General features: G+C 46.5%; 1 protein-coding gene and 1 long non-coding RNA gene across 3 annotated transcripts in view; one reads left to right on the top strand and one right to left on the bottom strand.

The window, feature by feature from the left end:
• The window catches only part of LOC134936547 (G protein-coupled receptor kinase 5-like), a 126,579-nt gene extending 104,790 nt beyond the window's left edge, over nt 1-21,789 (top strand). The window contains exons 11-16 of one of the 2 annotated variants that reach the window (XM_063931621.1): nt 6,115-6,204; nt 6,295-6,503; nt 7,519-7,656; nt 8,325-8,462; nt 21,048-21,179; nt 21,369-21,789. In XM_063931621.1, the coding sequence (XP_063787691.1) occupies nt 6,115-6,204; nt 6,295-6,503; nt 7,519-7,656; nt 8,325-8,462; nt 21,048-21,179; nt 21,369-21,464 (803 nt within the window). In that variant the 3' untranslated portion in view covers nt 21,465-21,789. Of the gene's footprint in view, nt 1-6,114; nt 6,205-6,294; nt 6,504-7,518; nt 7,657-8,324; nt 8,463-21,047; nt 21,180-21,365 lie in introns of both variants that reach the window. The other variant, XM_063931620.1, reaches the window with a different exon arrangement.
• A 626-nt stretch (nt 21,790-22,415) lies between these two features.
• LOC134936548 (uncharacterized) overlaps nt 22,416-27,568 on the bottom strand; it is a 28,899-nt gene continuing 23,746 nt past the window's right edge. The window contains exon 2 of the long non-coding RNA XR_010180514.1: nt 22,416-25,921. This is a non-coding gene — a long non-coding RNA (uncharacterized LOC134936548). The remainder of the gene's footprint in view (nt 25,922-27,568) is intronic.

The following is a 27,568-nucleotide window of genomic DNA, read 5'->3' as shown; positions in this document are numbered from 1 at the left end:
CCGTTATACCCTATGCCACACTGCAATGCCCCTGAGACATTATACCACAATGCCCGTGATATAGTATGCCACACACCGTAATACCTGTGACACATTCTGACACACACCGCAATGTCCGTGATACATTATGCCACACACCGTAATGCCCATTACACATTAAGTCCTACAGTAAGGCTTCTAATTACTTTTAAATTACCTGCTCGTTGCCAGGGGTTTCATGCTCTTGGTTCCATGCACGGTGCCAGGAGTTTTCATGCTCAGGGTGTCATGCTCGTTGCCAGGTGTTTCATGCACTGGGTGTCATGCTCGTTGCCAGGGGTTTCATGCACTGGGTGTCATGCTCGTTGCTAGGGGGTAGTGCTTGTTGCTAGGGCTGTGCTCCCAGTGCCATATATGTCCCCAGTGCCAGATATTCCCCCATGGTGCCAGGTACTCACATGCCCCCAGTGCCAATTATAGCCCCCCCCCCAGTGCCACATATGCCCACACTGCCAGCTATTCCCCCACAGTGCCAGGTGCTCACGTGCCCCCAGTGCCAAATATAGCCCCCCCCCATGTGCCAGGTAGACATACAGTGCCATATATGCCCCCTCAGTGCCATATATGCCCCCCCAGTGCCATATATGCCCCCTCAGTGCCCCCCCAGTGCTATATATGCCCCCTCAGTGCCCCCCCCCCCCAGTGCCATATATGCCCCCTCAGAGCCCCCCCGCACTCCCCCGCTGCTGTGAAGGAGGGCACAGCGCGCGCCTCTCCTGTGTTCCTCCTGGGTCTCCGGCCGCGGGTCTGTTAAAGGAAGTGCCGGTTCGTGAGCCAATCAGAGCTCACGAACGGCACTTCCTTTATTAGACACGCCGGAGACGCAGGAGGGACACGGGAGAGGCGCGCACTGTGCCCTCCTTGTCCCTCCTTCACAGCAGGGAGGGTTAGTGACAACAGATTGACATGCGGATGCTCGTCCGCATGTCAATCTGCTCTAAATCAGTGGCGGCGCCCCTCGCCCCCAAGCCACCGCGAGGGCTCCGGGGGCAGTAGTTACGCCACTGGGGTGGGCTCTGATGTCTCGGTAGAATGCTGATTCTACAGGGAAATCAGCCTTTTATAATTCTCTATTGGCTTTTATACTGCATTGCACTGACCTGTTAATTGCGTTTGATTATTAGAACACCTGCCGTTAAATCACCATTTCTTTCTGCTGTGACGTTTGCTGTGTAAGCATAAGCAGTACTGCGGCCGGTCACGTCAGGTGCTGGGCACTCCTATTCTCCAGGGTTCTTGTTGCCCTTTGGTGATGACTGAAGCAGTGATACCACATGAGAATCTGTTGTGTATGCCATTGCTGCCAGTGTGGACTGTGTGCATTATAAGGTAGTGAGCTCTGCGGACAAGAGATTAGCTGCTTGATGTGTTACGCTCACCGGAGTACACGGGTACTTACAATGCACTGCTCACCTGCAGCCACTAGAGGCAGCCTATTGTGCGCACTTATCCAGCTCACCAGGAAGCTCTACCTCACAGATAATGATGTACATCAGTGGTGTTACTGGTTGTTAGCAAACTGCAGCTACACAACGCTCATCGGAAAAGTGCAGTTATTCCATGTTTGAGACGTCGCAGAGCAGTAATTGGTACTGAACAAAAGTAATTTCTTATTTAATAAATGCGATTCCGTATTCTGTGCACAACTTCCGACTATACGTACAGTCTACATGTCGCACAGTTTAGACTATGTTTATATGTGCAGTGTATTATAAGAATTACATAAATCATTATAGCGGCAAAGACGAATCACACCACTTGTTCTTGGGCAGAAAAAGAATTCTATTACAAATACGGCAGCTTGTCAAAATAAAGGTGAAGTGTAAAGCTGGGTACACATTTGGCCGACAGATCAGCCTCCTGGTTGACCAGTATAATGATTGGTAAGATTCTGCACAAAGTCTTGTACATACACACTTACCAATCAGCAGACCTGTCTGTTTATGCCCGCCCACTTGTGACGTCCTATCCAGTGGCTTCTGCGGCCAGTATATCATTCAGTCAGACACCTGTACACACACACGCCGCTGTACCGATTATATTAGCATCGGCTGTGCTGCAGGACTGATCTGTCTGTCATGCACTTGGCTATATCTAGTTTGTGGGCAGTATGAGCGATATATCGCCCAGTGTGTGCCCAGCATAATGTGCGGATTGATCACCTGATGGCAGACAAAAGGAAAAATCCCTTAAAATTAATAATTACAATGGAACTAAAGGTGAAAGGATTATATTAAAATAAATGTCCATCTGCTGGCCACATCAATGCCTGATCACGTCATTGACCACCAATAAATAACAGGTATAAGTGGATAATGTCGCTAAGTCAGAACTGAAGGCAATGTATCCTCATGACCCGATACATGGTTTACTGACCGCCACAAATGATGGTTAGAGAGAAATGTAGAACTAACACTATATACATTTATGCTGTTACAGTGAGAGATGTTCTGGCCTCGCACCCTGCAAACACGTCGGCTATAAGGGTTACAGAACGCATTCGCTTTGACTGGTTTCTCCGCTGTGTAGGTGTCTGGTGTACTCTCAGAATGCAGTTTCTGATAGGTCCTAATATAGTTCTTCTGGAATCCTATTGTGATGGGTGTGGATCATCAAATCGACAGTGTCGACCTTTTGACCTGTCGACCCAGCACATGTTGACCTAGAAACCCTGTCGACTAGTGACTGTTGACCTATAGTGGTCGACCTAAACATTGTCGACCTAGACAGTGTCGATCTTCAGACCGGATCCCATTGTGATACATGGGAAATTGCTTCTAGTGCCTTTGTTTTATTTATTTACTTGTTCATATTGCGCTGGCTGTGGGTAGGAAGGACATTGCTTTTATTTTCCACTGAACTGCTCAGGCCTCTGTTAAGACTGTGCCCTTCAGTATTATTAAAGACAGGGGTCTATTTACTAAGCCTTGGAGAGAGATGAAGTACCAGTCAATTGGCTTCTAACTGCCATGTTACAGGCTGTGTTTAAAAAATGACAGGAGCTGGTTGGTTGGTGCTTTTATCTCTCTCCAAGGCTTAGTAAATAGACCCCTTAGGGCAGTATCCAATTACAGACGGTCATTGACTGCGGGTAATTGCCTAGCCGGGCGGTATCCTATTAGCCACGATAACCCGGGATGAGCCACAGCTTATCGGGGATTTTATGTCACCTGTCTCAGGCAAGTGAAGCAAAATCCCTGATAAGCATAGGCTTTTCAGGGCTGCGGTGTCGAAAACATGTTTCACTGAACCTGTGTGTTTTCACACCAAAACAAGTGTTTTTATAGACACAGAATGTCCGTTTAATGCTGAGCAGGGTGTAGAGCGGACCGGGCACCAATCAAGCTGGAGCTGATGTAATAGCTTAATGCGTAAGAACATAGAGTGTTAGCAGTGTGGTTCTGAGAGTGCCGTGACTGTCTTCATCTTGGCCCAGCATCCATCCCATCCACCAGTGTATTTTTGAATTAGAGCGACATGTAGCCAGGGTCCTTCTAACAGGAAGATGCCAGTGAGAGGTAGATGGGTAGGTACCAGTCCGAGTGAGGTCACCTTGTGGTGGCAGATGGGCATCGACAGTAAGACTAAAATGTGCAGAAATGTCCTCATTTTTATACTAGTTATTGAAGAGCACTGCTGCGTAGTGTATAGTGCATCTATTTCCTATATGTTGTAGTGCTCCTGCAATTGCCCTTCTGTGCATTCAGAGGCGGCTACGTGACTTTATTAAAGCTGGGTTGAGATGATGCATTCATAGTAAAGAATTTATTGGAGCGCTGCATTACAAATGCCACCTTGCTGAGAAGATGTATTATATTTTTTCAATTGTACATACCAAGTACACAAAGACCCTTATTCTCAGTAGGAGAGGAAAAGCTAGGATATTAGTGTTCAAGAGGAAACGTCTTTTAACCAATACATCAGAATTGAGTGGGTTTTACATTGTGGGATTTCTGAGTTTTCTGCCATTTGTAGGAAACGGGAATATAAGAGTCCCAGAAATGTATTTTCGGAGCGGTAAGAACACAGAAATGGTGCAGCTTCACCCTTCGGTGTTTTGAGCATTCCGATTAATCTTCCTGTATTATACGGAACTGCTGTAGTAATGATAAAGGACAGTCCTCAGTGTCTTGGAGCTTTGTGCATGCTTAATTGCCTGTGTTTTCCGTAATGAGCCTGTAATGGCTGGACACTGCTTACGCTGGTCTCCTCAATAGAGTCTGTGTCCCTGTCTGTAATTTCAGTGCACTGAGACCCATCATCAGTTCAGTGGTGCAGACAGGAGGATTATCCAGTGCTCATCGGATGTTTTGTGACATCAGAGTTTTTGAGATTGAGTCACTAAGTTATACTTAATTTGTGTCTGCAAAGGAAGAACTAGTCAACCTATAGTATTATTATGGCTTGATAGTAATTTCACAGCGGATGTGACTTGTTTCCTGTTTTAAGAAGTAAACACCTCATGCACATCTGCAGGGCTTCTCCAGGGCTGCTCCTCTGCTCTGGGGGACCTTTCACCTCGCACTCCCCTGAAGACTCTCACACTTCAGTGGTCACTGGAAACTACTTTTTAGTGATTCTACCCCTATGTTCCCAGTCTGCCCCTTTCATGTTTATGTTGTTCGCTTTCTCCCATTAGATTATACGCTCTTCTATATTGCAATTTAATAAACTGTATGAGCGTTTCAAAGAAAAATCTAATTACTTTTGCTCTAGAAATATCTTCACTGATAACAAAATCTTTTTCCATCTGGGTCATATCCCCCCTAACACGACACACGCTAAATCTATAATAACAAACCCATTTTGTCTTTGTGTCCAGTAGTGACACATTTGGGCATATGTAATAGGTTCCGAGTTTGCCAGTGGTCCAGGATACCGGCTGATCTTTGACCTTTTTTTCTTTCTTTTTTAAAACAGCAATAATTTACAAGGCAAATTCATGCCTTGTAAATGATTGCTGCTTTAAAAAAACTTCTGGGAACGGCCAGCATCCCGCACCTCCGTCAAACTCGGACCCTATTACATATGCCCCATTGTAACTTAATGTCACATTGTGACACAGGGAGGCAAATTGCTGGCAGCCATGACACATGTATGATGATTACATTTTGTCAATATCATGACTGTCGATATTCTGAATTTGGTACTCATTAACCTTTCTGCCACGTTTGACACTGTGATTCACTCGCTTCTCCTTGACACCCTTTACTCCTGTGTCCTCTCCTGGATCCCCTCTTATTAGTCAGGTCACTCCTTCAGTATCTACTTCTGACGTTTCCTCCCCTCCTCTTCCTCTTTCTATTAGTGTTCCCCAAGGCTCTATCCTTAACTCTCTGCTCTGCAAACTCAGACGCTTCTTCGGCCTCCACTACCACCTCTTCGCAGTCCAATCTACCATTGTTCCCCCTCTGCTCACTCTTTCCTATCCCGTGTGTCCAAGCCTCTTCCCCATTTCCACATAGATGACCCAACCTTTCCTCAGACTTGATCTTATCATAACCCTTCCTTGGGTCTTCTCTTTGTCCTTGCTGATGCCAATACCAGCTCCACATCTCCCTCACATGCAATAGCTCCACACACTAGCTGCCTGTCTACCAGCCTCTTCACACCACATATTATGTTCCTCTCACAGTAACTCCATCACTGGCTGATGCATGTCCTATCTTTAGGATGATGATGATTGCTCGGCACTAGGGCATCTATCTAATCAGAGATCCCATGAACAGTTAACCCAGGGCAAATTTCATATGAACTCTCATTAGTCTTCCTCGATTGCGACCATGCTATTGAGATAACTTGTGGACTTTGCTTTACTCTCCCTGGAAAACAGTCCCATAGAGCACCTACTGTATGTTACTACACCATTGTTATCTTGTGATTGAGCTACAAGTCCATTCTGGTTTTTATTATTTTATTCTTTTAGCTCGCTGGTAGCCGGTCATTCTCTGCATACTGACAGCTCTGCCACATAAGCGGATAGGGCACAGGTATCCTAGTTCTCCTCATGTGTGAACAAAGGGATAGGGTAGTAGATGTATATCATATCTATCTGATCTTGTTTTCTCTTACCAGGTCATATCCGCATCTCAGACTTGGGGTTGGCCATCAAAATTCCAGATGGCGAGACTATCCGAGGAAGAGTAGGAACTGTAGGATATATGGGTAAGTGCAGCAGGCAACAGATTTTACACACACTCTGCATGCCCCATGGGTCTAACTAATGGCTCTGCTCTCTGTCTCTGTTTCTATTAGCTCCAGAAGTGATCAAAAATGAGAGATACACATTTAGCCCTGACTGGTGGGGTCTTGGTTGTCTCATATATGAAATGATTGAGGGACAGTCTCCGTTTCGTGCACGGAAGGAACGTGTGAAAAGGGAAGAGGTGGAAAAGCGAGTTCAGGAAGAACAAGAGTCATACTCTGACAAATTCCCGGAAGATGCAAAATCCATTTGTAAGATGGTGAGTAATGTGGCTATATATGTGTGAGCAGCGCTATAAAGTGTAATATTAATCAGGGCTGAAACTAGTTTACTCAAACCCCACCCCCACCCCCCTCCCGAAAAAAAATAAAGAGAAATAGATAAATTTAATAAAAAATAATAAAAATTAAAATTAAAGGCAAAAAGTAAAATAAAACTATGCCATGCAGTAGTGCAACCTTATTCTCATTACACTGCACAGTAGAACCTCTTATTAACATTATGCCGCCCCACTGGGGAGAGAGGGGTGAGGGCGAGAGAAGGGTGAGCTAGAGATGGCAGAGAGAGGGGTGAGCTAGGTATGGCGAGAGAGAGAGAGAGGGGTGGCATACACTCCTACATAACCCTCCAATAAGATGTGTGGTGCCAGGCAGGTATAGGGGTGGCAGGACTGCCATGTGATGCCCAGCTCCTGCAGGAGGCTGTACCTGGACTGTGGGCATCGCTGGCAGTCATCACCTGTTGGCCGTACTGTGGACAGGACTTGGTGGGAATTTACACATGCTTGACTCTGGCGGCGGTGGCCACGTTCATGCTCACACCCCGGTTCCCTCTGCTCCCTCTCTCTCCACATATCAGCTCACATCAAGGTCAGGCTGACCACATCCTGGTGCACTTGCTCCTCTCCAGCGGGGCCAATCATGTGCTGCCATCTGCATCATGGCCCGACTCTACTGCAGCTCCTGCTTCATGGAGCTGTGCCTGGCTGCCCAATCCATGCTTGACTGGGTGCAGGGGGAGCGGAAGGCCCTGGGCCACACAGCTGCCATATCCCCTGCACCCATGGTAGACAATCACTGGGGTTAGGGGTGGAGGCAAAGGAGCAGCTGGCCGATGGAGCCAGGCTAGGTTCTCAACGCCCTCTCCATCTGGGGCACGTGACCCCTTGGGCGCTCTCCCCCCTCTTCCCCCCCTCCTCCCCCCCCTCCTCCCCCCATATGTCTCATAGGCCACACGGGTAAGAGATTTCAGCACTTTCTGTTTTGTGCTTACAGCTATTAGCCAAAGACCCTAAGCAGAGGCTGGGGTGCAGCGAGCAGGGCGCCAGCCAGGTGAAGCAGCATCCGTTTCTCAGGGACATCAACTTCAAGCGGCTGGAGGCTGGAATCATGAAGGCGTCATTTGTGCCGGATGTAAGTATCCCGTATGGGTGCATTTGGTATGTGAACTGGATTGTGGAGCTTCTAGCCTGGCCTTAGGACTGATGTATTTTCTTTTATTGAGTTAAACACGAAGGGCATGTTTCTGAGTCTTGCGCAGCTGTGCTAATATTCCAGGCAGCGTTTGCGATCTGAAGTGTAATGTGAGAAATCGCCTGTATTCTGAGTCGTGCGGATTTCTGCCACGGCACCAGCCCTCCGTCCACAAGAGCATCCGACATCCCTATTATTGGCCCTCACACCTGCCCTATATTGGGCGCAAGAGATGGGTCTGACTCCGCCTGGTTCAGTGATGCGTGTATGTGTGCTGCAGCTGTCACTGGCAAGATGCAGCTGCGTACGAACCTTCCTGCAACTCGGAATACATCCTGAAGTGTTTAAATGTCATGGGGGATCTAGTTTGGGGCATCGTCCTCTTACATAGAATCCCAGTGTTCCCAGTCTGTTGCCAGTTGTGTTTGGAATAATAGACAGGTACCCAGCAGTCTTAAGACACTGAAATAGCTGTTACATTTTTTCCCCCACCATCATACAATAATTATTGCATAATTTGGGGTAATCCTCTTTGGAATTGGAGCATATACTTTGTGTACAGTGTGTCAGCATTATCCTGATCCTGTGTGGTTCTCTTCCCCTCTCAGCCCCGGGCGGTATACTGTAAGGATGTGCTGGACATTGAGCAGTTTTCAACGGTTAAAGGGGTCAATTTGGATAAAACGGACAATGATTTTTATGTCAAATTTGCCACAGGCTGTGTGCCAATCCCTTGGCAGAATGAGGTGAGTGCCCATCTATGCTGTGGTTCTATTGTCTCCTGCGCACCAGGGTGTAACTGTGTGATCGGCGCCCCCTTGTGCTCAGTACAGTCATTTCCCGTGTAATCCACTGGGTCCTGTATAAAGGTATCAGATTTCCTCTGCATGACCATTCGTTATAGACAGTCATACAAATGAATGGTGGCTGTCCTGGATCGGGAGGCCCCTGAGTCTAGTAAACGGAGAGAGGCTCTCCAACATCTAACCCGTATTATAGACATGTAAATTGATTGATTATTTTAACACGAAGAAATTAGTACAGTCTCTAATATAGTACATATGTTAGGTATCAGTTTTGTTCATGTTTCTCTGTAATATCCACAGTAAATAAAGATTATTTTCCAATAACAAGTTTTCTCTTGCGTCCTAGAGGATACTGGGGATCCATTTAGTACCATGGGGTATAGACGGGTCCACTAGGAGCCATGGGCACTTTAAGAATTTGATAGTGTGGGCTGGCTCCTCCCTCTAGGCCCCTCCTACCAGACTTGGTTTAGAAAATGTGCCCGGAGGAGCCAGTCACGCTTCTGGAAGCTCCTGAAGAGTTTTCTGCATTTATTTTTCTGTTTGTTATTTTCAGGCAGGACTGGTTGGCACCAGCCTGCCTGCTTCGTGGGACTTAGGGGGGGAACGGCCCAACCTCCCAAAGGGTTAATGGTCCCGTTCCCTGCTGACCGGACACTAGCTCCTGAGGGAACTATTCGCAAGCCCCACCAAGGCAAGCGTACATTCCCGCAGCATTCCGCCACCCCTAACAGAGCCAGAAGAAAGAAGAGTGGTGAGTACTAAGCCGACGTCCCGGCTAGCGGGTCGCCGGCCATTATGGCGGCACAAGGTTACGGAGAGGCATGGCTTCTAACGGGGCGGATTGCGTCTCCAGACACAGTAGACAACTGCGTCACAGTACCCAAACTTGCAAACACAGCCTTAAAATGGTTCTGCTCCATTTTAAGCGCACAATTTTCCTCAGCCAGTATAAAAAAAATGGGGTGGGGCTTCACTATGATAGGATCCAGCAGCTCACCAGCGCCATTTTCCCTCTACATTGGACACAGACGCTGACTTACAGGGATGCGCAGCTCCACCGGTGTGACTCCAGATTACCTCAGCGGTACCAGGGGGTCATCACAGGGGGGGAGCAATATTAGTGTACTAAGTCCCCAATCTGGGTACTTAATCTGCGACTCGGCTAAGCTTGGCATTAGCGATAAGGGCGCTGTGGGCTGGCTCCAAAATACTCTGTCTCCCTGAAGGGCTTTTGTGGGTTAATTGTGCTTTTAACCTTTCCTGTGTGTGTGTGCTGTCACATTTACATTCTATCAGGCAAAGAGCATGTTTCAGGTACGGTGGAGTGTTCTTCTTCCCCGGGGAGCTCACTACTATGTATTCAGCAGTGTAATGCACCTTCTCAGGCTAGCGGGGCTGAACCAGTGTGGCTGGATTCCCTAAAAGGAATGATTTCCAATACCTCTAATAAATTGTCCCGCAATGAGAAAGAGACGCAATACTTAAGACAGTATGTGGATGAGATTATGAACAGTCCCCAAACATGCGTCTTAGTCCCTTGCCATTTGTCCACATAAACGAACTTTGGCCCATATCCTGCAGTCTGACTCTGACATTGAGGGGTCATACATGGAGGAGGGGGAGGTGGATTCAGAAGGGGGGGGGGGGGGGGGGAGGCACTGCTGTGTCACGGGGAATACAGGCTCTTATAGGCACTTATAGAGACTATCAGAGATGTGCTACAAATTCCTGATAAGGGGATAGAGGGGTGTGAGGAATCTTATTTTAATGTACAAAAGAAGTCCTCAGTCACTTTTCCTGTGTCAAAGGAATTGAATACCCTGTTTGAGGAACCATGGGTAAATCCTGATAAGAAATGTAAAATCCCTAAAAGGTTACTCTCATCTTCTCCTTTTCCTCCTGAGGATAGGAAAAAATGGGTAAGTCCACCGATAGTGGATGCATCTGTGTCCAGGTTGTCACGGAAGATTGTGTTACCCGTCCCTGGTGCAGCCTCCCTGAAGGACACTGCTGATTTTAAGATTGAGTCTACACTCAAATCCTTGTACACAGCTGCTGGGGTGGCTCAGATACCCACTATAGCATGTGCGTGGTTTACTAAAGCCATTGCTAAATGGTCGGGTAATCTTATTGAAGGGTTGGATTCCTTATCTAGGGGGGAGATTGTGTTACTCCTGCAACATATACAGGACTCTGCAAACTTTATGGTGGAAGTGGGTTTGCTTAATGCACGCACCACTGATATGGCAGTGTCAGCATGCAGCGGCTTGTGGTTATGCCAATGGACTGCGGACGCGGACTCCAGGAAAGGCATGGAAGGCCTACCCTTCACAGGAGAGGCCTTATTTGGAGATTAACTGGACAAATGGATCTCCAAAGCTACTGCGGGTAAGTCCACGTATCTTCCTTCTGCAGCTCCCCCAACCAGGAAGACCTACTCAGGACCTACCCTACAGTCCTTTTGGACTGCCAAGTTTAAGGGCAAAGTCAAAGGATCTTCTACTGCCACCAGAGGCGCTAGAGGTAAACCACGCAAACCAGCAGCTGCCGGTTCTCAGGAACAGAGCCCCAGTTCTGCTTCCTCAAAGCCTTCTGCGTGACGGTGGGCCGCGTGGCCTGGACGACTGGCAGGTGGGAGCCCGGCTAAAGAATTTCATTCACATCTGGACAACATCATGCCAGGATCCCTGGGTCATAGATCTTATTTCCCAGGGATACAGACTGGAGTTTCAGGAGCTCCCACCTCACAGATTCTTCAAATCAGGCTTACCAGCTTCACAAGAAGCAAGAATAACCTTACAGGATGCCATTCAAAAACTGGTACAGACTCAGGTCATTGTTCCAGTTCCACCTCATCTGCGCAACAAGGGGTATTATTCCAACCGATACCGAAACCAGACGGTTCGGTGAGACCGATTTTGAATCTAAAATCCTTGAACGCGTACTTACGAGTTTTCAAATTGAAGATGGAGTCTCTGAGAGCGGTGAACTCAGGTCTGGAGCAGGGGGAATTCCTAGTGTCTCTGGATATCAAGGATGCGTACCTTCACATTCCGATCTGACCGTCTCACCAAGCTTATCTAAGCTTGCACTACAGGACTGTCACTACCAGTTCCAGGCCCTGCCATTTGGTCTCTCCACAGCACTGAGGGTGTTCACCAAGGTGATGGCAGTGATGATGTTCCTCCTTCGCAAGCAGGGAGTGACCATTATTCCGTACCTGGACGATTTTCTGATAAAGGCACCATCCAGGGAAAGGTTGTTGGACAGCATTGGTTTCACAACCAGACTACTCCTGGATCACGGGTGGATTCTAAATCTTCCGAAATCTCATTTAGAGCCAACTCGGAGGCTCCCATTTCTGGGAATGATACTGGACACAGAGTCGCAGAAAGTTTTTCTTCCGTTGGAAAAGGCATTGGTAATCCAGTCGATGGTTCGGGATGTCCTGAAGCCAACCCGGATATCGGTGCATCTATGCATTCGCCTTCTGGGGAAAATGTTGGCCTATTACGAGGCGCTTCAGTACGGAAGGTTTCATGCAAGGCCTTTTCAGCTTGATCTGTTGGACAAATGGTCCGGATCGCATCTTCACATGCACCAGAGGATCCGTCTGTCACCAAAGGCCAGGATCTCCCTTCTGTGGCGTCTACACACTTCTCACATAATCGAGGGCCGAAGGTTCTGGATTCAAAATTGGATTCTGCTAACCACAGACGCAAGCCTCAGAGATTGGAAGCAGTCACCCAGTTTCAAGGAAGATGGACAAGTCAGGAAGTCGTCCTTCCAATCAACATTCTTGAACTCAGGGCTGTATACAACGCCCTTCTGCAGGCCTCATATCTTCTTCAAGATCGAGCCATTCAGGTTCAGTCGGACAATGTGATGGCAGTAACGTACATAAACCGACAGGGAGGAACGAAGAGCAGAGCAGCAATGTCAGAGGTATCAAGAATTCTCCTCTGGGCAGACAAACACGCTGTGGCATTGTCGGCGGTCTTCATTCCAGGAGTAGACAGCTGGGAAGCAGACTTCCTCAGCAGACACGACCTGCACCCGGGAGAGTGGGGCCATCACCCGGAGGTGACCAGGTGCTTGACACGTCGATGGGGATGTCCACAAATCGACATGATGACCTCTCGTCTCAACAAGAAGCTCAAGAGGTATTGTTCCAGGTTGAGAGACCCACAGGCAATGGCGGTGGACGCTCTGACAACGTGTTCCTTCCACTTCCACTGATCCCAAGAATAAAAAGGGAAAAAGTTCAAGCAAATCTCATTGCTCCAGATTGGCCAAGAAGGGCCTGGTACGCGGACCTTCTGGAGATGCTCCTGGAAGATCCGTGGCCTCTACCTCTTCGCGAGGATCTCCTGCAACAGGGGCCGTTCGTCTATCAAAACTTGACATGGCTTCGTTTGACGGCATGGAGGTTGAACGGCTGATTCCTGACAAGGTCATCCCGACTATGATTCAAGCCAGGAAGGGGGTAACGTCTAAACATTACCACCGTACTTGAAAGAAATACGTCTTTTGGTGTGAGAGCAGAAAATATTCTGCTGTGGAATTTCATCTGGGATGTTTCCTGCTTTTTCTGCAGTCGGGTGTGGATGTGGGCCTACGTCTGGGCTCCATAAAAGTCCAGATTTCGGCCTTGTCCATTTTCTTTCAGAAACAATTGGTTTCTCTTCCTGAGGTCCAGACATTCTTGAAAGGGGTTCTGCACATCCAGCCTCCCACGGCACCTTGGGATCTCATTTTGGTGCTGCAGTTCCTCCAATTAGACTGGTTTGAACCTTTACAGGCGGTAGATGTAAAATATCCTACGTGGAAAACCGTCACACTGACCGTGAAGACCGAGCTGAACTCGGGACTCGTCAGCAATTTCTTCCTAAGGTGGTGTCGGCGTTTCACATAAACCAACCAAATGTTGTGACCGACGCCCCTGTTACTTTAAAGTCTTTGGATGTTGTGAGGGCTTTGAAGGTGTTTGTGAAGAGAGCGTCTCATCACAGGAAATCGGACTCGCTGTTTGTGCTTTACGATCCCAATAAGATTGGGTGTCCTGCTTCAAAGCAGTCTATTGCACGCTGGATTAGGCTTACTATCCAGCATGCTTATTCCACGGCAGGCTTGCCAGTTCCAGAATCTGTACAGGCCCACTCTACTAGGTCTGTGGGTTCTTCTTGGGCGGCTGCCCGGGGTGTCTCTGCTTTACAGCTTTGCCAAGCAGCTACTTGGTCGGGTTCGAACACGTTTGCAAAGTTTTACAAGTTCGATACCTTGGCCTCCGAGTACCTTCAGTTTGGTCAGTCAGTTCTGAAGGAACCTCGGCACTCCCCCACCCGGTTTGGGAGCTTTGGTACTTCCACATGGTACTAACTGGATCCCCAATATCCTCTGGGACGTAAGAGAAAATAGGATTTTAATTACCTACCGGTAAATCCTTTTCTCATAGTCCATAGAGGATACTGGGCGCCCAGTGCTTCGTTCGTCCTGCACCGTTACTTGGTTAAGTATTGTTGTTTGGTTCAGCCGTTGCTGTTCCAAGTTTGGTTAGCATGGCTTTCCTCTTGTTTGCATGTGCTGATCTTGGACTCTCACCACTATCCTTTTATAATGTATCCTTCTCTCAAAGTATGTCCGTCTCCTCGGGCACAGTTTCCTAGACTGTCTAGTAGGAGGGGCATAGAGGGAGGAGCCGGCCCACACTATCAAATTCTTAAAGTGCCCATGGCTCCTAGTGGACCCGTCTATACCTCATGGTACTAAATGGATCCCCAGTATCCTCTATGGACTACGAGAAAAGGGTTTACCGGTAGGTAATTAAAATCCTATTTAAACATGTCATGACCACAAACAAAAGTAATCGCCACAAAATATATAACCTAGAATATTTGTCTGGATACCTGGGGCACAGAGCCTGGGGTCCTGAAAGCATCTAATGGCTGATCTGCTGCAAAGTGCTCAGTGATCTGTTCTGATGATTTACCTGTGTGATGCCAAATATGGGTGTGCTTGCGCCAGCGGCTGGACAGGGCCATTGGTATAATGTACTGTATGTGTTTTGTGTAGTTGGGATTTAGGGGGCCGTCACATCTAGTTTGCATGGATGAAATTGCCTCCCCAAAAAATATTTAACGGTAGCAGCCGACATAGCCTGCTGCCTAAATTGTTCACACTTTGCCTTTCTTAACTGGGTAAACCAACTGGACAGCAGAGGGCGCCATACCGTGGTTTTTCAGGACCAGGGTATAGTTAGGGGAACCTCTCCCACATAATTCATTAGTGTACTATACTAGTCAATCCGAGGCAAGGATTAACAAACACGTCATTAATAGCACCCAGTGAAGGTCAGGGCTGATCATAGCAAGTGATTGTATGAAATACTTTAGGAGAAGTCTGAGCAGTTCCCAGCTTATATCCATATCTGTCAGTGACATTTTCCACCTGGCTGATTCATATCCAATCCACCCAAATCCGATTTCAATTGGAGCAGAACAATTTCTCATACATCCTAGAGGATGCTGGGGATGCTTCAAGAACCATGGGGTATAGACGGGATCCGCAGGAGACATGGGCACACTATAAGACTTTGAATGGGTGTGAACTGGCTCCTCCCTCTATGCCCCTCCTCCAGACTCCAGTTAGATTCTGTGCCCAGTGAGACTGGATGCACACTGAGGAGCTCTCCAGAGTTTCTCAGAAAAATACTTTTATTAGGTTTATTATTTTCAGGGAGACCTGCTGGCAACAGGCTCCCTACAGCGTGGGACTGAGGGGAGAGAAGCAGACCTACTTAAATGATAGGCTCTGCTTCTTAGGCTACTGGACACCATTAGCTCCAGAGGGTTCGATCACTTGGTGCGCCTAGCTGCTTGTTCCCGGAGCCGCGCCGTCACCCCCCTCACAGAGCCAGAAAACAGAAGCCGGGTGAGTATGAGAAGATCAGAAGACTTCAGTGACGGCAGGAGACGCGTTTGAGGTACCGTGCAGCGGCCGCGCTGCGCGCCATGCTCCCACTGATAACACGGCACTGCAGGGCGCAGGGGTGGCGCCCTGGGCAGCATGTATACCTCAAACAGCACTGGCATAAGTAAAAACAGTGCCTAGGCACTAGTTAAGGGACCCCCGCCAGTATAATTATTAATTTAAGCGGGACTGACTCGCGCCATGTAGTGGGCGGGGCTTAGCCCACACAGCTCTGACCAGCGCCATTTTCTCTTCACAGAAGCTGCAGAGACGCTGGCCCTGACCTCCACACTGCTGTACAAGTAACAGGGTGCAAAACGTGTGTGTGGGGGGGGGGGGGGGGGGGGCAGGCACAAGTGATTTGGTGCTAATTGATATATATAAAGCGCTAACGGGGTCTGGGCAGTCTTTTTACTTGCTTCAGTACCTGGATAGGCGCTGGGTTGTGAGCTGGCAGAACTCCCTGTGTCTCTTACAGGCTTTGTTGTTGGTCTGTCTCCTAGAGCCCCAGTGTGGTAGTGGGTGTCAGTACGTGTGTGTCGACATGTCTGAGGCTGAGTGCTTTTCCCAGGAGGAGGGTGGAGTGGGGACAGAAAATACTGAGAGTGACCGTGTCGGCACCACCGACGGATGATTGGGTAAATATGTTGAGTGTTTTAAATGCAAATGTGATCTAAGAACCAGCCATGGAGGAAATCCATGGAGGATGCTTTGTCACAAGCCCAGACCCCCTCGGGGTCACAGAAACGTGCATTTACCCAGATAGATGATACAGATACCGACACGGACTCTGATTCCAGTGTCGACTATAGTGATGCCAGATTAAATCCAAAACTGGCTAAGAGTATTCAGTACATGATTGTGGCGATAAAAGACGTATTACATATTACTGAGGACCCTGCTGTTCCTGATACAAGGGTCTGTATGTTTAAAGGAAAGAAACCTGAGGTAACGTTTCCTCCCTCTCATGAACTGAACGCTCTTTTTGAAAAGGCTTGGGAAAATCCTGACAAGAAGATACAGGTTCCCCTCTGGGGACAGGGAAAGGTGGGAGTCAACCCCCACGGTAGACAAAGCTTTATCGCGTCTATCCAAAAAGGTGGCGCTTCCGTCTCCCGACACGGCAGCCCTAAAAGATCCTGCGGATCGTAAGCAGGAAAATACGATAAAATCCATTTAGGTCACTACAGGGTCGCTACTCAGGCCTGCCTTTGCTTCGGCATGGGTGAGTAGCGCTATTGAAAAATGGGCAGATAACTTGTCATCTGAGGTAGATTCCCTAGACAGGGATAGCGTGCTTTTGACTCTGGATCATATCAGGGACGCTGCAGCATATCTAAAAGAAGCTGCAAGGGATATTGGCCTTTTGGGATCAAGGGCCAATGCCATGGCGGTCTCAGCAAGGAGAGCATTATGGATTCATCAATGGAATGCTGACGCTGACTCTAAGAAGACGATGGAGTCTCTACCGTTTAACGGTAGGGTCTTGTTTGGTGACGGGCTCACTGACCTGGTGTCTACGGCTACCGCGGGTAAGTCTTCATTTTTACCTTATGTTCCTGCACAGCTGAAGAAATCGCCTCACTATCAGATGCAGTCCTTTCGGCCCAATAAATGAAAAAAAAGGACGTGGGTCCTCCTTCCTTGCTGCGAGGGGAAGAGGAAGGGGAAAAAGGTCACAGGCTGTGACAAGTTCCCAAGAGCAGAAGTCCTCTCCGGCTTCTACCAAATCCAGCGCATGACGCTGGGTCTGCACCGGTGTGGGCACGTCTCCAATTCTTCAGTCAGGTCTGGGTGCACTCGGACCTGGATCCTTGGATAGTGGAAATCGTAACCCAAGGATACAGGTTAGAGTTTCAAAACGTGCTCCCTCACCGATTTTTCAAATCGGCCTTGCCAGCTACTCTTCTAGAAAGGGAGGTAGTAAGCTCTGCGATTCTAAAGTTGTGTCGGAATCCAGTAATTGTCGCAGTGCCCCTGTCACAACGGGGGGAAGGCTTTTATTCGAGCCTGTTCGTGGTCCCGAAGCCGGATGGCTCAGTCAGACCGATTCTGAACCTAAAATCCCTCAATTTCTTTCTAAAAAAATTCAAATTCAAGATGGAATCTCTCCGAGCAGTGATCTCCAGTCTGGAGGAGGGGGATTTTATGGTGTCGGTCGACATAAAGGATGCCTACTTGCATGTCCCCATATATCCTCCACATCAGGCTTACCTGAGATTCGCTGTTCAGTATTGTCATTACCAATTTCAGACGTTGACGTTTGATCTGTCCACGGCTCCGAGGATTTTCACCAAAGTACTGGCGGAAATTATGGTTCTCCTGCGCAAGCAGGGAATCACAATTATCCCGTACTTGGACGATCTCCTCATAAAGGCGAGATCCAAGAAACAATTGCTGAAAAATGTTGCCCTTTCACTGATGATTCTGCAATAACATGGTTGGCTCCTAAATTTGCCAAAATCACAGTTGGATCCGACGACACGGCTGTCGTTCCTGGGTATGATTCTGGATACAGAATTACAGAGAGTTTTTCTTCCAGTGGAAAAAGCTCTGGAAATACAGAACATGGTAAAACAGATTCTGAAACCAGCAAGGATGTCAGTTCTTCAATGCACTCGGTTGCTGGGGAAGATGGTGGCGGCCTACGAGGCCATTTCGTATATGGCAGGTTCCATGCCAGGGTGTTTCAGTGGGACCTGTTGGACCAGTGGTCCGGGTCTCACCTGGACATGCACCGGAAAATAATTCTATCTCCCAGGACCAGAATCTCCCTTCTGTGGTGGCTACACAGTCCTCACCTTCTGGAGGGACGCAGGTTCGGGATTCAGGATTGGATCCTGGTGACCACAGATGCAAGCCTCCGAGGCTGGGGAGCAGTCACACAGGGAAAAGCTTTCAGGGAAAGTGGTCAAGCCAGGAAGCTTGTCTACACATAAGCATTCTGGAATTAAGGGCCATTTACAACGGCATCCTGCAAGCAGAACATCTTCTTTGAGGTCTGCCTGTCTTGATTCAGTCAGACAACGTGACAGCAGTGGCGTACATAAACCGCCAGGGCGGAACAAGGAGCAGAGCGGCGATGGCCGAGGCCACGAAGATTCTTTGCTGGGCGAAAAGACATGCCAGCGCTCTGTCAGCAGTCTTCATTCCAGGAGTGGACAACTGGGAAGCAGACTTCCTCAGCAGACACGATCTCCATCCAGGAGAGTGGGGTCTTCATCAAGAGGTCTTTGCAGAAGTGACAAGTCATTGGGGAGTTCCTCAAGTAGACATGATGGCATCCCGCCTCAACAAGAAACTTCAGAGATATTGTTCCAGGTCAAGGGACCCTCAAGCGATAGCGGTGGACGCCCTAGTGACACCGTGGGTGTTTCCGTCGGTATATGTGTTCCCTCCACTTCCACTCATTCCAAAGGTGATACAAATTATAAGAAGAACAAGGGTTCAGGCGATACTCATTGTTCCGGATTGGCCAAGTAGGGCCTGGTATCCAGATCTTCAGGAGTTGCTCATAGAAGATCCCTGGCCTCTTCCTCTTCGGGAGGACCTGTTGCAACAGGGGCCGTGCGTGTATCAGGACTTACCGCGGCTGCGTTTGACGACGTGGCGGTTGAACGCCAAATCCTAGCCCAGAAGGGTATTCCCAGTCAAGTCATTCCCACACTTCTTCAGGCTAGGAAAGAAGTAACGGCAAAGCATTACCACCGTATTTGGAGAAAATATGTGTCTTGGTGTGAATCCAAGAAGGCTCCTACGGAAGAATTTCACCTGGGGCGTTTACTCCATTTTTTGCAAGCAGGTGTGGATGCGGGCCTTAAGTTGGGCTCCATTAAAGTACAGATTTCGACCTTGTCGATCTTTTTTCAGAAATAATTGGCCTCCCTTCCAGAAGTACAGACCTGTGAAAGGCGTGCTTCACATCCAACCTCCGTTTGTGCCTCCTGTGGCACCGTGGGATCTTAATGTGGTGTTGCAGTTCCTGCAATCGCATTGGTTTGAACCTTTACGCAAGGTTAAGTTAAAATTCCTTACTTGGACAGTAGTCATGTTGTTGGCCTTGGCATCCGCATGGCGGGTGTCTGAGTTGGCTGCTTTGTCTCACAAAAGCCCCTTATTAATCTTCCATGCTGATAGAGCGGAGTTGAGAACTCGTCAGCAATTTCTACCGAAAGTGGTTTCATCATTTCACGTGGCTACTGACACCTTGGCGGAATCAAAGTCTCTCGATGTGGTCAGAGCTTTGAAAATCTATGTCGCCAGAACGGCTCAGATTAGGAAAACAGAGGCTCTGTTTGTCCTGTGGGCTCCCAACAAGATTGGGGCTCCTGCTTCCAAGCAGACTATTGCACGCTGGATCTGTAATACGATTCAGCAGGCTCATTCTATGGAAGGATTGCCGTTACCGAAATCAGTGAAAGCCCATTCTACCAGAAAGGTGGGCTCATCCTGGGCAGCTGCCCGAGGGGTCTCGACATTACAGCTTTGCCGAGCGGCTACTTGGTCGGGTTCAAACACCTTTGCGAAGTTTTAAAAGTTAGATACCCTGGCTGAGGAGGACCTCTTGTTTGGTCAATCGGTGCTGCAGAGTCATCCACACTCTCCCGCCCGTTCTAGAGCATTGGTATAAACCCCATGGTTCTTGAAGCATCCCCAGCATCCTCTAGGACGTATGAGAAAATAGGATTTTAATACCTACCGGTAAATCCTTTTCTTAGTCCGTAGAGGATGCTGGGCGCCCGTCCCAGTGCGGGCTGTATCTGCAGTTTGGTTATAGTTACGCTCATGTTGCATTGAGTTCAGTCCATCTGTGACTGTTGTTGGTCATGCCGTTGCATGCGTTGTTGTTGAATGCCATGTTGTACGGCGTGTTTGCGGTGTGAGCTGGGGTGTATCTCACCTTAGTTTAACAATAAATCCTTTTCCTCGAAATGTCCGTCTCCCTGGGCACAGTTCCTATAACTGGAGTCTGGAGGAGGGGCATAGAGGGAGGAGCCAGTTCACACCCATTCAAAGTCTTATAGTGTGCCCATGTCTCCTGCGGATCCCGTCTATACCCCATGGTTCTTGAAGCATCCCCAGCATCCTCTACGGACTAAGAGAAAAGGATTTACCGGTAGGTATTAAAATCCTATTTTCATGGCCAGTCTCAATGATTTATTATTGTGCTCAAAATATTACCCAGTTGTTTCACAGTGCATCGTGGCTGATTTCCGTAGACTAGCTCAGGCTAAGTGGGACAAGAACAGTGGCCAGGTGAGGCCTTTCTGCTGGTCAAGGCCCTTAGTGATTGAGTGCCCCTGCACAAAAGCTCTCTGTACATGCGCTTGCCAGTTGCAGATGTTCTTGGATCTCCTCACAGGAGCAGCGGTGGAGAAAGGTCCTTCTGCAGGCACTACATTTTCCAGCCGCTCTCCTTTGGAGTGTATCCTGTAAGCCCTGCTGTTGTGGATATGTTTGAGAAATGAGTCTGACTAATATATGCAGAATACTAACTCATCCAGATCCAGAATATTGCTATAACCACAATTACTTTTGTGTTCTTTTCGACAGATGATTGAGACTGAATGCTTCAAGGACCTTAATGTCTTTGGACCAAATGGGACCCGTTCTCCAGATCTCGATTGGAGGCAACTTCCTGAACCACCAAAACGTAGCCTGCTCCAGAGGATCTTCCGAAGACATGTAAGTATATATGGCAGTTACCCCCATGTCATGCATACTGTATACGTTGTCTATAACCCTACATCTTTACACATTACATTTTGTCTTGCTTTTGCATTCTCCCGACATGCACTGCAGGGACGAGTAGGGGGATGTACAGCGGTGGCAAATACTGTATGTAATAAATGCATTACTACCTGTCTCCAGCAGGCTGATTATGGGATCACCCCAAATGACTCCTCCCTTGTCAACACCACAAACCACCACTTCCAAAGCAAGACGGCAACAGCCAACGAATCATCTTGACGGAATATTCTATGAACAGCCTCAGAAAGGCCTTGGTTTTATCAAGAAACCGTCCAAGAACCCTTCTACATCCCTCCCATTTTCTCAGGTTTAGCCTTGAACTCTGTGCAAAACTTTTTACAGGAAAAATATAAATATATATATATATTTTAGGTCTTCAAGACCAAATGGACTCATGGGAAATGTATATTGCTGCGGGGAATTACCTTCCGGCAGTCATGTATTTTAAACCTTTTTTTTTCTTTGTAATTCTGAACAGTTCACTGCTGAAAACATGTTTTATGCTAAGTTCATGGAAATATACAAGCTGTGTTTTTTGTCTCTTTTTTTTTTTATTATTTGTTTTGTGTTCTGTACACATTTTTTTATGCCTCTTATATATAAAAAAAAAACAAAAAAAAAACAGGATACATTGGAAACTTGTTTTATCCTGCTGTTTCTTTCTCATAGGGAGTGCCAATCAATATCTATTGTGAAGTCGTTTTACTTGCCTCATGGATATAACACTGGCAGCCATTTTGTGTGCTGTTTCAATGTTTATAAAAATCTAGCCAATCCCAGTTCTAGGAAGCAGGTTGTGATTATTTTGTAATGAACTGATTGGCTACCTCCACCTTGTGTAGGTTACAGGTGCGCATTAGTTTCAAAAAACATTAGAAATCATTTTATCGGAACATATCATTCTAAAACTAAGGAGCATTCAAACATCAAAACTATATGGAATGTGTTCTTGTAAATATGTAACCAATATATCTTTTTAATATTCACATTGACAGTTTTATCTATTTTTATGTTTTTATAAGACTTTGCACAATGTCAATACCGTTGGCCTGTGTCTATGACCAAGCCTGTTTGCCAAGAAAGAACCTTCCTCAAAATGGATTCCTTTGTCTGCTGATAGACAACCAAAGTTATGACCCCTTCCCCACTCTCTTAAGAATTGTCACCATAGAGTTTTATGACATTTATTGGTCATTATTGAATCATATCAGAAATCTTTAAACAGTAGAATATAAACAATTTAGGCAATTATAGTGTCACACGCATTGCACGCTACACAAAACATTTTAAGGACCTTGCATTATATACGTATCTCTGCATAAAGACGAAGACTATCGAACCTATGTTACCTCAGTTTTTACGAGCGTCTGGTTACAGTCTGATGGTCACATTTTAGGACGGTTTTTAGTCCAAAATAAATTCATATACACGTTAACTCGTTTTGGCCTGGCTGGGTAGTTTTCTACCCATTTTTCAACATTTCTTGAGGGATGGTTTTTATTGACCCATTTAAGAAAAATCTAGTGGAATTTTTTTTTAAGTGCTGGGTAGAAAACTACCCTCCTGGGCCAAATCGGGTTAAGTGAAGTTTCCTCATTTCAAACCCGAGGTAAAATGGTGGTCAGACTGTTCCTGCTTAATGAACAGTGATGACAGTCGTACTCACTATTTATACAGATATTATTTACAGAAGTTTATACATATATTAGCATCATTTGTATATAATATTTATTCACATTTTTTCACAGTGTATGTTCCTTTTGGGAAAAAAAATATAGTTTTGCTTTTATGATGTTTTGTTAGTCTCACACATTACCTCACTAGTTCACAAAATGGCTGCCTTCAAAGTGTTGACACATGTATTTCACAGAACCAGGGATGGAAACCGTTTCCTCAGTATATTTAGAAACCAATGACCATACCATTCATTCAGCCAGCAGAAAGATACTTTTAGTATGCATCTTCAAACCCCCAGCAAATATTGACCGTAGTCCTGTAGATAGTTTATTATATTTTCCTCTGTAATACCAAAAGAGTAAAATGTTGATGGCAAATTCTATTCTCACCATTGTATTATTTATTCTTTAATGCTTTATAATATACTGTCTTATGTGGTGTTCCAGTTTACAGTAAAAAGTTAGAGCCACTCTCATACCCCAGCTGGTCATTTGAAATGCACAGGCTTTAAGGTTCACATATAATAGTTCTTAATTACATTTATTTTTAAATAATGTTTCCCAAAAGTCTTGAATGAGGCGGAGGCAATAAAAAATGGCAGAAATCTGTCTAATTGAAATGAGCGTTATTTTCAGAGCCATGATATTTGTGTTTCTAAGACTCTGGCAAAGACCAGAAGAACAATTGTACTACTTTGTCTAAATACGCCTATTTTATTGATGTATTTTATTAGGGGTTTTTTTTATACTTTTTTATTTGGACCTCTCTTTGTACATGGGGCATTGTCATGAAAAAAGGGTGTGAGAGGTAACAATTCTCTTAGACAGGTATTCCCAACCTCGGTCCTCAAGGCACACCAACAGGTTTTAGTGATATCCAGGCTTTAGATGGTTAAATCAAAATAACTGAGGTACTAATTAATTCACCTGTGCTTCAGCATGGATATCACTAAAACCTGGACTGTTAGTGTGCCTTGAGGACCGAGGTTGGGAATGCCTGCTCTAAGATATCATTTTATGCTGTAGAAATTTTGATTTTAACATTCTTTGGAATGATGGGGCCTAGGTCATACCATGATAAACAGGCCCTGACCATTATTCCTCTTCCACCAAACTGTACAGTTGGTAGTACACAGTCTGGCACATGGGGCAGTGTAATCCTTACCTCCAGTGAACGCATCTCCACTGTTCCAGACTCCAGTGGTGGTGTGCTGGAATGTTGCCTACAGAGAGTGTTTGTCATCCATCACAACATTCATTAGAGTTCCAACCACATTTCATGCACTTGTGCTTGATTGTATGCACCTTTAGCAATGGTTGTGGCTGACGTGGCCAAACGCACTAATTAGAAGGGCGAGAACTTACATTTGACCATGCATGATATCTCCAGTCCATGTTCTACCTATTTCAGCTAGTTGTGGGTGGAAGATGTCATTACGTCTGCCGTCATCTTCTCCTAATCACGAAGCAGTGTCAAGTGTCTCATACTCTCTAGGGCTATCTATACTGGCACCATGAATCCTAAGTTTATTCAGATGCCCTCTCCCCTTTATCTACAGAAGACCAGAGAGTGAAGACAAATTACATAATGCGCAGATATTTAGAATGCTCTACCCAGGCTTTAACAGTCCTGTTATGTATGGAAAGGTGAAGTCTCTCCCTGTGTAGAGCTCTTTGTGGTCTATTCATAAAGCAGTGAAAAGTGTGGAGAAGTGAGCCAGTGGAGAAGTTCCATGGCAACCAATCTTCTGCCATGTATTATTTTATAGAATGCATTTTATAAATGTTACCTCAACACTGATTGGTTGCCATGGGCAACTTTTCCACTCTTTTCACTGCTTCACAAATAGACCCCTTTGTGTTCATGAAAACTTGAGGACCCAATACACCTTCTAGATAAGGAGCATGCTTTATTCTCATCTAATGTATATTGTATTGTATTTCGGTGTAGGTGCCAAGTGGACTTAGCCCATTTACTAGTTGTCATTTCTATGTGTGGCTCAACCATGGTTGACTTGGAAATCCTAAGACTGCTATTCATACCTTTGCGCCCAAGTAGAGTTGTACCCTTGTTTATCCTAGAATACTGGGAGTAATTCAGTTGTTTTTGCTGCCCGCAGCATGCTTGGCAATGATTGTTCCTGCAATTTCTGCTTGCAGCTTCCTGAGCTGGCAATCTGAAATCTGAAGAATCTGAATTATCCAGGTATTGGGTGGCCGAAAAAGGACGTCAGACGGGTTTAATTGCTTTACGCTGCTAAAACCAGTCTATTTGGGCTCAATATGCACAAAAAGAAATCCCACAATTGAATATCGCCCCATCAGTTGGGTGTTAAGGTGCACAAACAGGTGAAATGCCCCACTGACAGCAAGAGCCACTCAATGGTTTGTAGAGATGAGGACCATTTTTTTTTCTGCATCTTTAAAGATGATTCAAGCAGACTCTGATAATTCCTTGCTTGTTTGAAGTGTGAACAGAGAGAGAATCATTGGTCGTTCTATACTACACATTTATACTTGTGAATGTATTTGTCCAACTTCTAAGGAAAAGAGAAACCTTTTAGCATCTAGGTTCCAGATTTATGGGGTGCATAATGCAGTGAAAGCTGCTTTTGTGGTCACATATCGATCATCATTGGGGTCCTCTCTTTTTGTTGCGTATCAGGGTGCTCATTCAACAGGCGGGACATGTATCTGTAAGGCATTCTGCTTTCACCGTCTCTCCTTATGTAAGGATCCAGGTGTGCAAAGCCTTGGGAACCAGCATTCATATAACTCTGCAGGCAGACGGTGTACAGAAATGCTGTCAAATGGAGGAGACAGACAAGTCCGAAAACGACCACAACAATTATGGTGTGGGGCTCCCACAGCCCAGGGTCCACAGGGTTTTCTATCTGCCGGAGTGTTAGGTTTCCCTTGATGATATGATTGACAGGTGAGAAAATCATGTTGCCGCGGTGACAAGCCTCAGACCTGGGAATTCATCTCCTTTAATGTATCCTGTGAAAATGACAATGAATCTAATTTGTTGCATAACAGACTTATTTTATACAGTTGTCATTCTTACGTATATTTCTGAATAAAAGCCAATGTCAGTGTGATTTCTTTCTAGTAATTATGGTCTGTGTTGTGGTGCAGGCTGTGTAATGTAACGGTAGATGAGGGGAATAGTCGGACTTATTACAGGAGACCTGACTTGTACCCGCAGACTGGGGAGGCCGCCATGTTGGTGAGAATGCAGCCTGTACATTGCCCAGTACTTCATGGATATTGTGCTGTGCCTTCGGGCTCGTTGTTGCCTACTCTCGGCATGGCCGCTCTGTGTAGGCGGTGGGTATGCATTAATACTGCTCAAAAACATTTTCAAAAATTATTATTTTTGCAAGTGGACAGATTTTCCTGAGCAAACTAAACTATATTCTAAAATGTATTATAGTGTTCACTCTAGGAACTGGGCAGGGCGCCGGACTGTGGGGGGCATATGTGCGCGCGCCCGAAAAGGGGGTGTGGTCACACAAAATAAGGGGTGTGGTCATTTAACATCATTGGAGTGGGCGGTGCGGCCCACAGATGTTAATACAGGGGGCGTGGGCGGCCGGCGGCGTCACTGTTGGGGGCGTGCCCAGCACCTACGGAGGTGCTGGGCTTCCCTCAAGCTCTCTCCCACAGCGTGAATGGATGGCTTTTGCCCTTAAAAACCGGGCAGGGCGCAGTGCCCTGCTAAAACAGCCTAGCGTGGACACTAGTATTATTTACTAACCTAATCATTCGCTGTAATAACCTTTGCTCCACATATATAGAACTGTTCCATATATTTTTTATATTATGTCATTGCCTCTAGTATCACACATATACCACAGGTTGGTGCTGTAGCGCTCCAAACATTATCACATAACTGTTTTTGTTTTATTCCCCACAATAGCAGGGGATACAGTCATTAGGTCGACCACTATTGGCCGACATGGAAAAAGGTCGACATACATCTTTTTCACTTTTTTTTTACTTTACGATCCACGTGGACTACGATTGGGAATAGTAACCTGTGCTGAGCGCAGGGACACAGCGCACTAATTGGGCTTCCCCGTCACTTTCCGATGAGAACGACACCCAAAAAAGTAAAAAAAAACAACTCATGTCTTCCTTTTTTGAGTTGACCTAATGACTGTGTCGACCTATTTCAGGTGTCCACCTAATACATATCGACCCTATGACCCATACCCATCAGCAGGACCACAGCTTGTATTAAAAATCAATGCATTTTGCATATTATATAGAATTTAGTCATAAGTAAAATTGGTGGGAGATGTGTATCCGTACCATTGAGAGAGAGCAAATCTGTCTCCTGTTCCCACGTCCTTCTCTCACCATTTCTTCCCGCCGGGTTGGGTATGGCTGACCGGTGCTGGCAATCCCAGCAGCAGAGTGCCTGGGGAGGAGCGCAATGAAGCCCCTTGCGGGATCGCCACAGGTTCTATTCCAACTCTATAGGTGTTGTGGACATCCACGAGTGGGAATAGTCCCTGCTAGTCAGCATGCTGACTGTCTGGATGTAGCAGTCTGTATTGTGAGCAGTGGTCTCCTGACCACATCCCCTTCCCATTATCCATTGTATTTCTCATCTTTGACCCAGTGGATGTAAAGGACATT

This window comes from Pseudophryne corroboree, chromosome 6 (genome assembly GCF_028390025.1).
Source record: "Pseudophryne corroboree isolate aPseCor3 chromosome 6, aPseCor3.hap2, whole genome shotgun sequence".
NCBI lineage: Eukaryota > Metazoa > Chordata > Amphibia > Anura > Myobatrachidae > Pseudophryne > Pseudophryne corroboree.
Note: the sequence above shows the minus strand (reverse complement) of the source record. Positions and strands in the feature narration are given on the sequence as shown.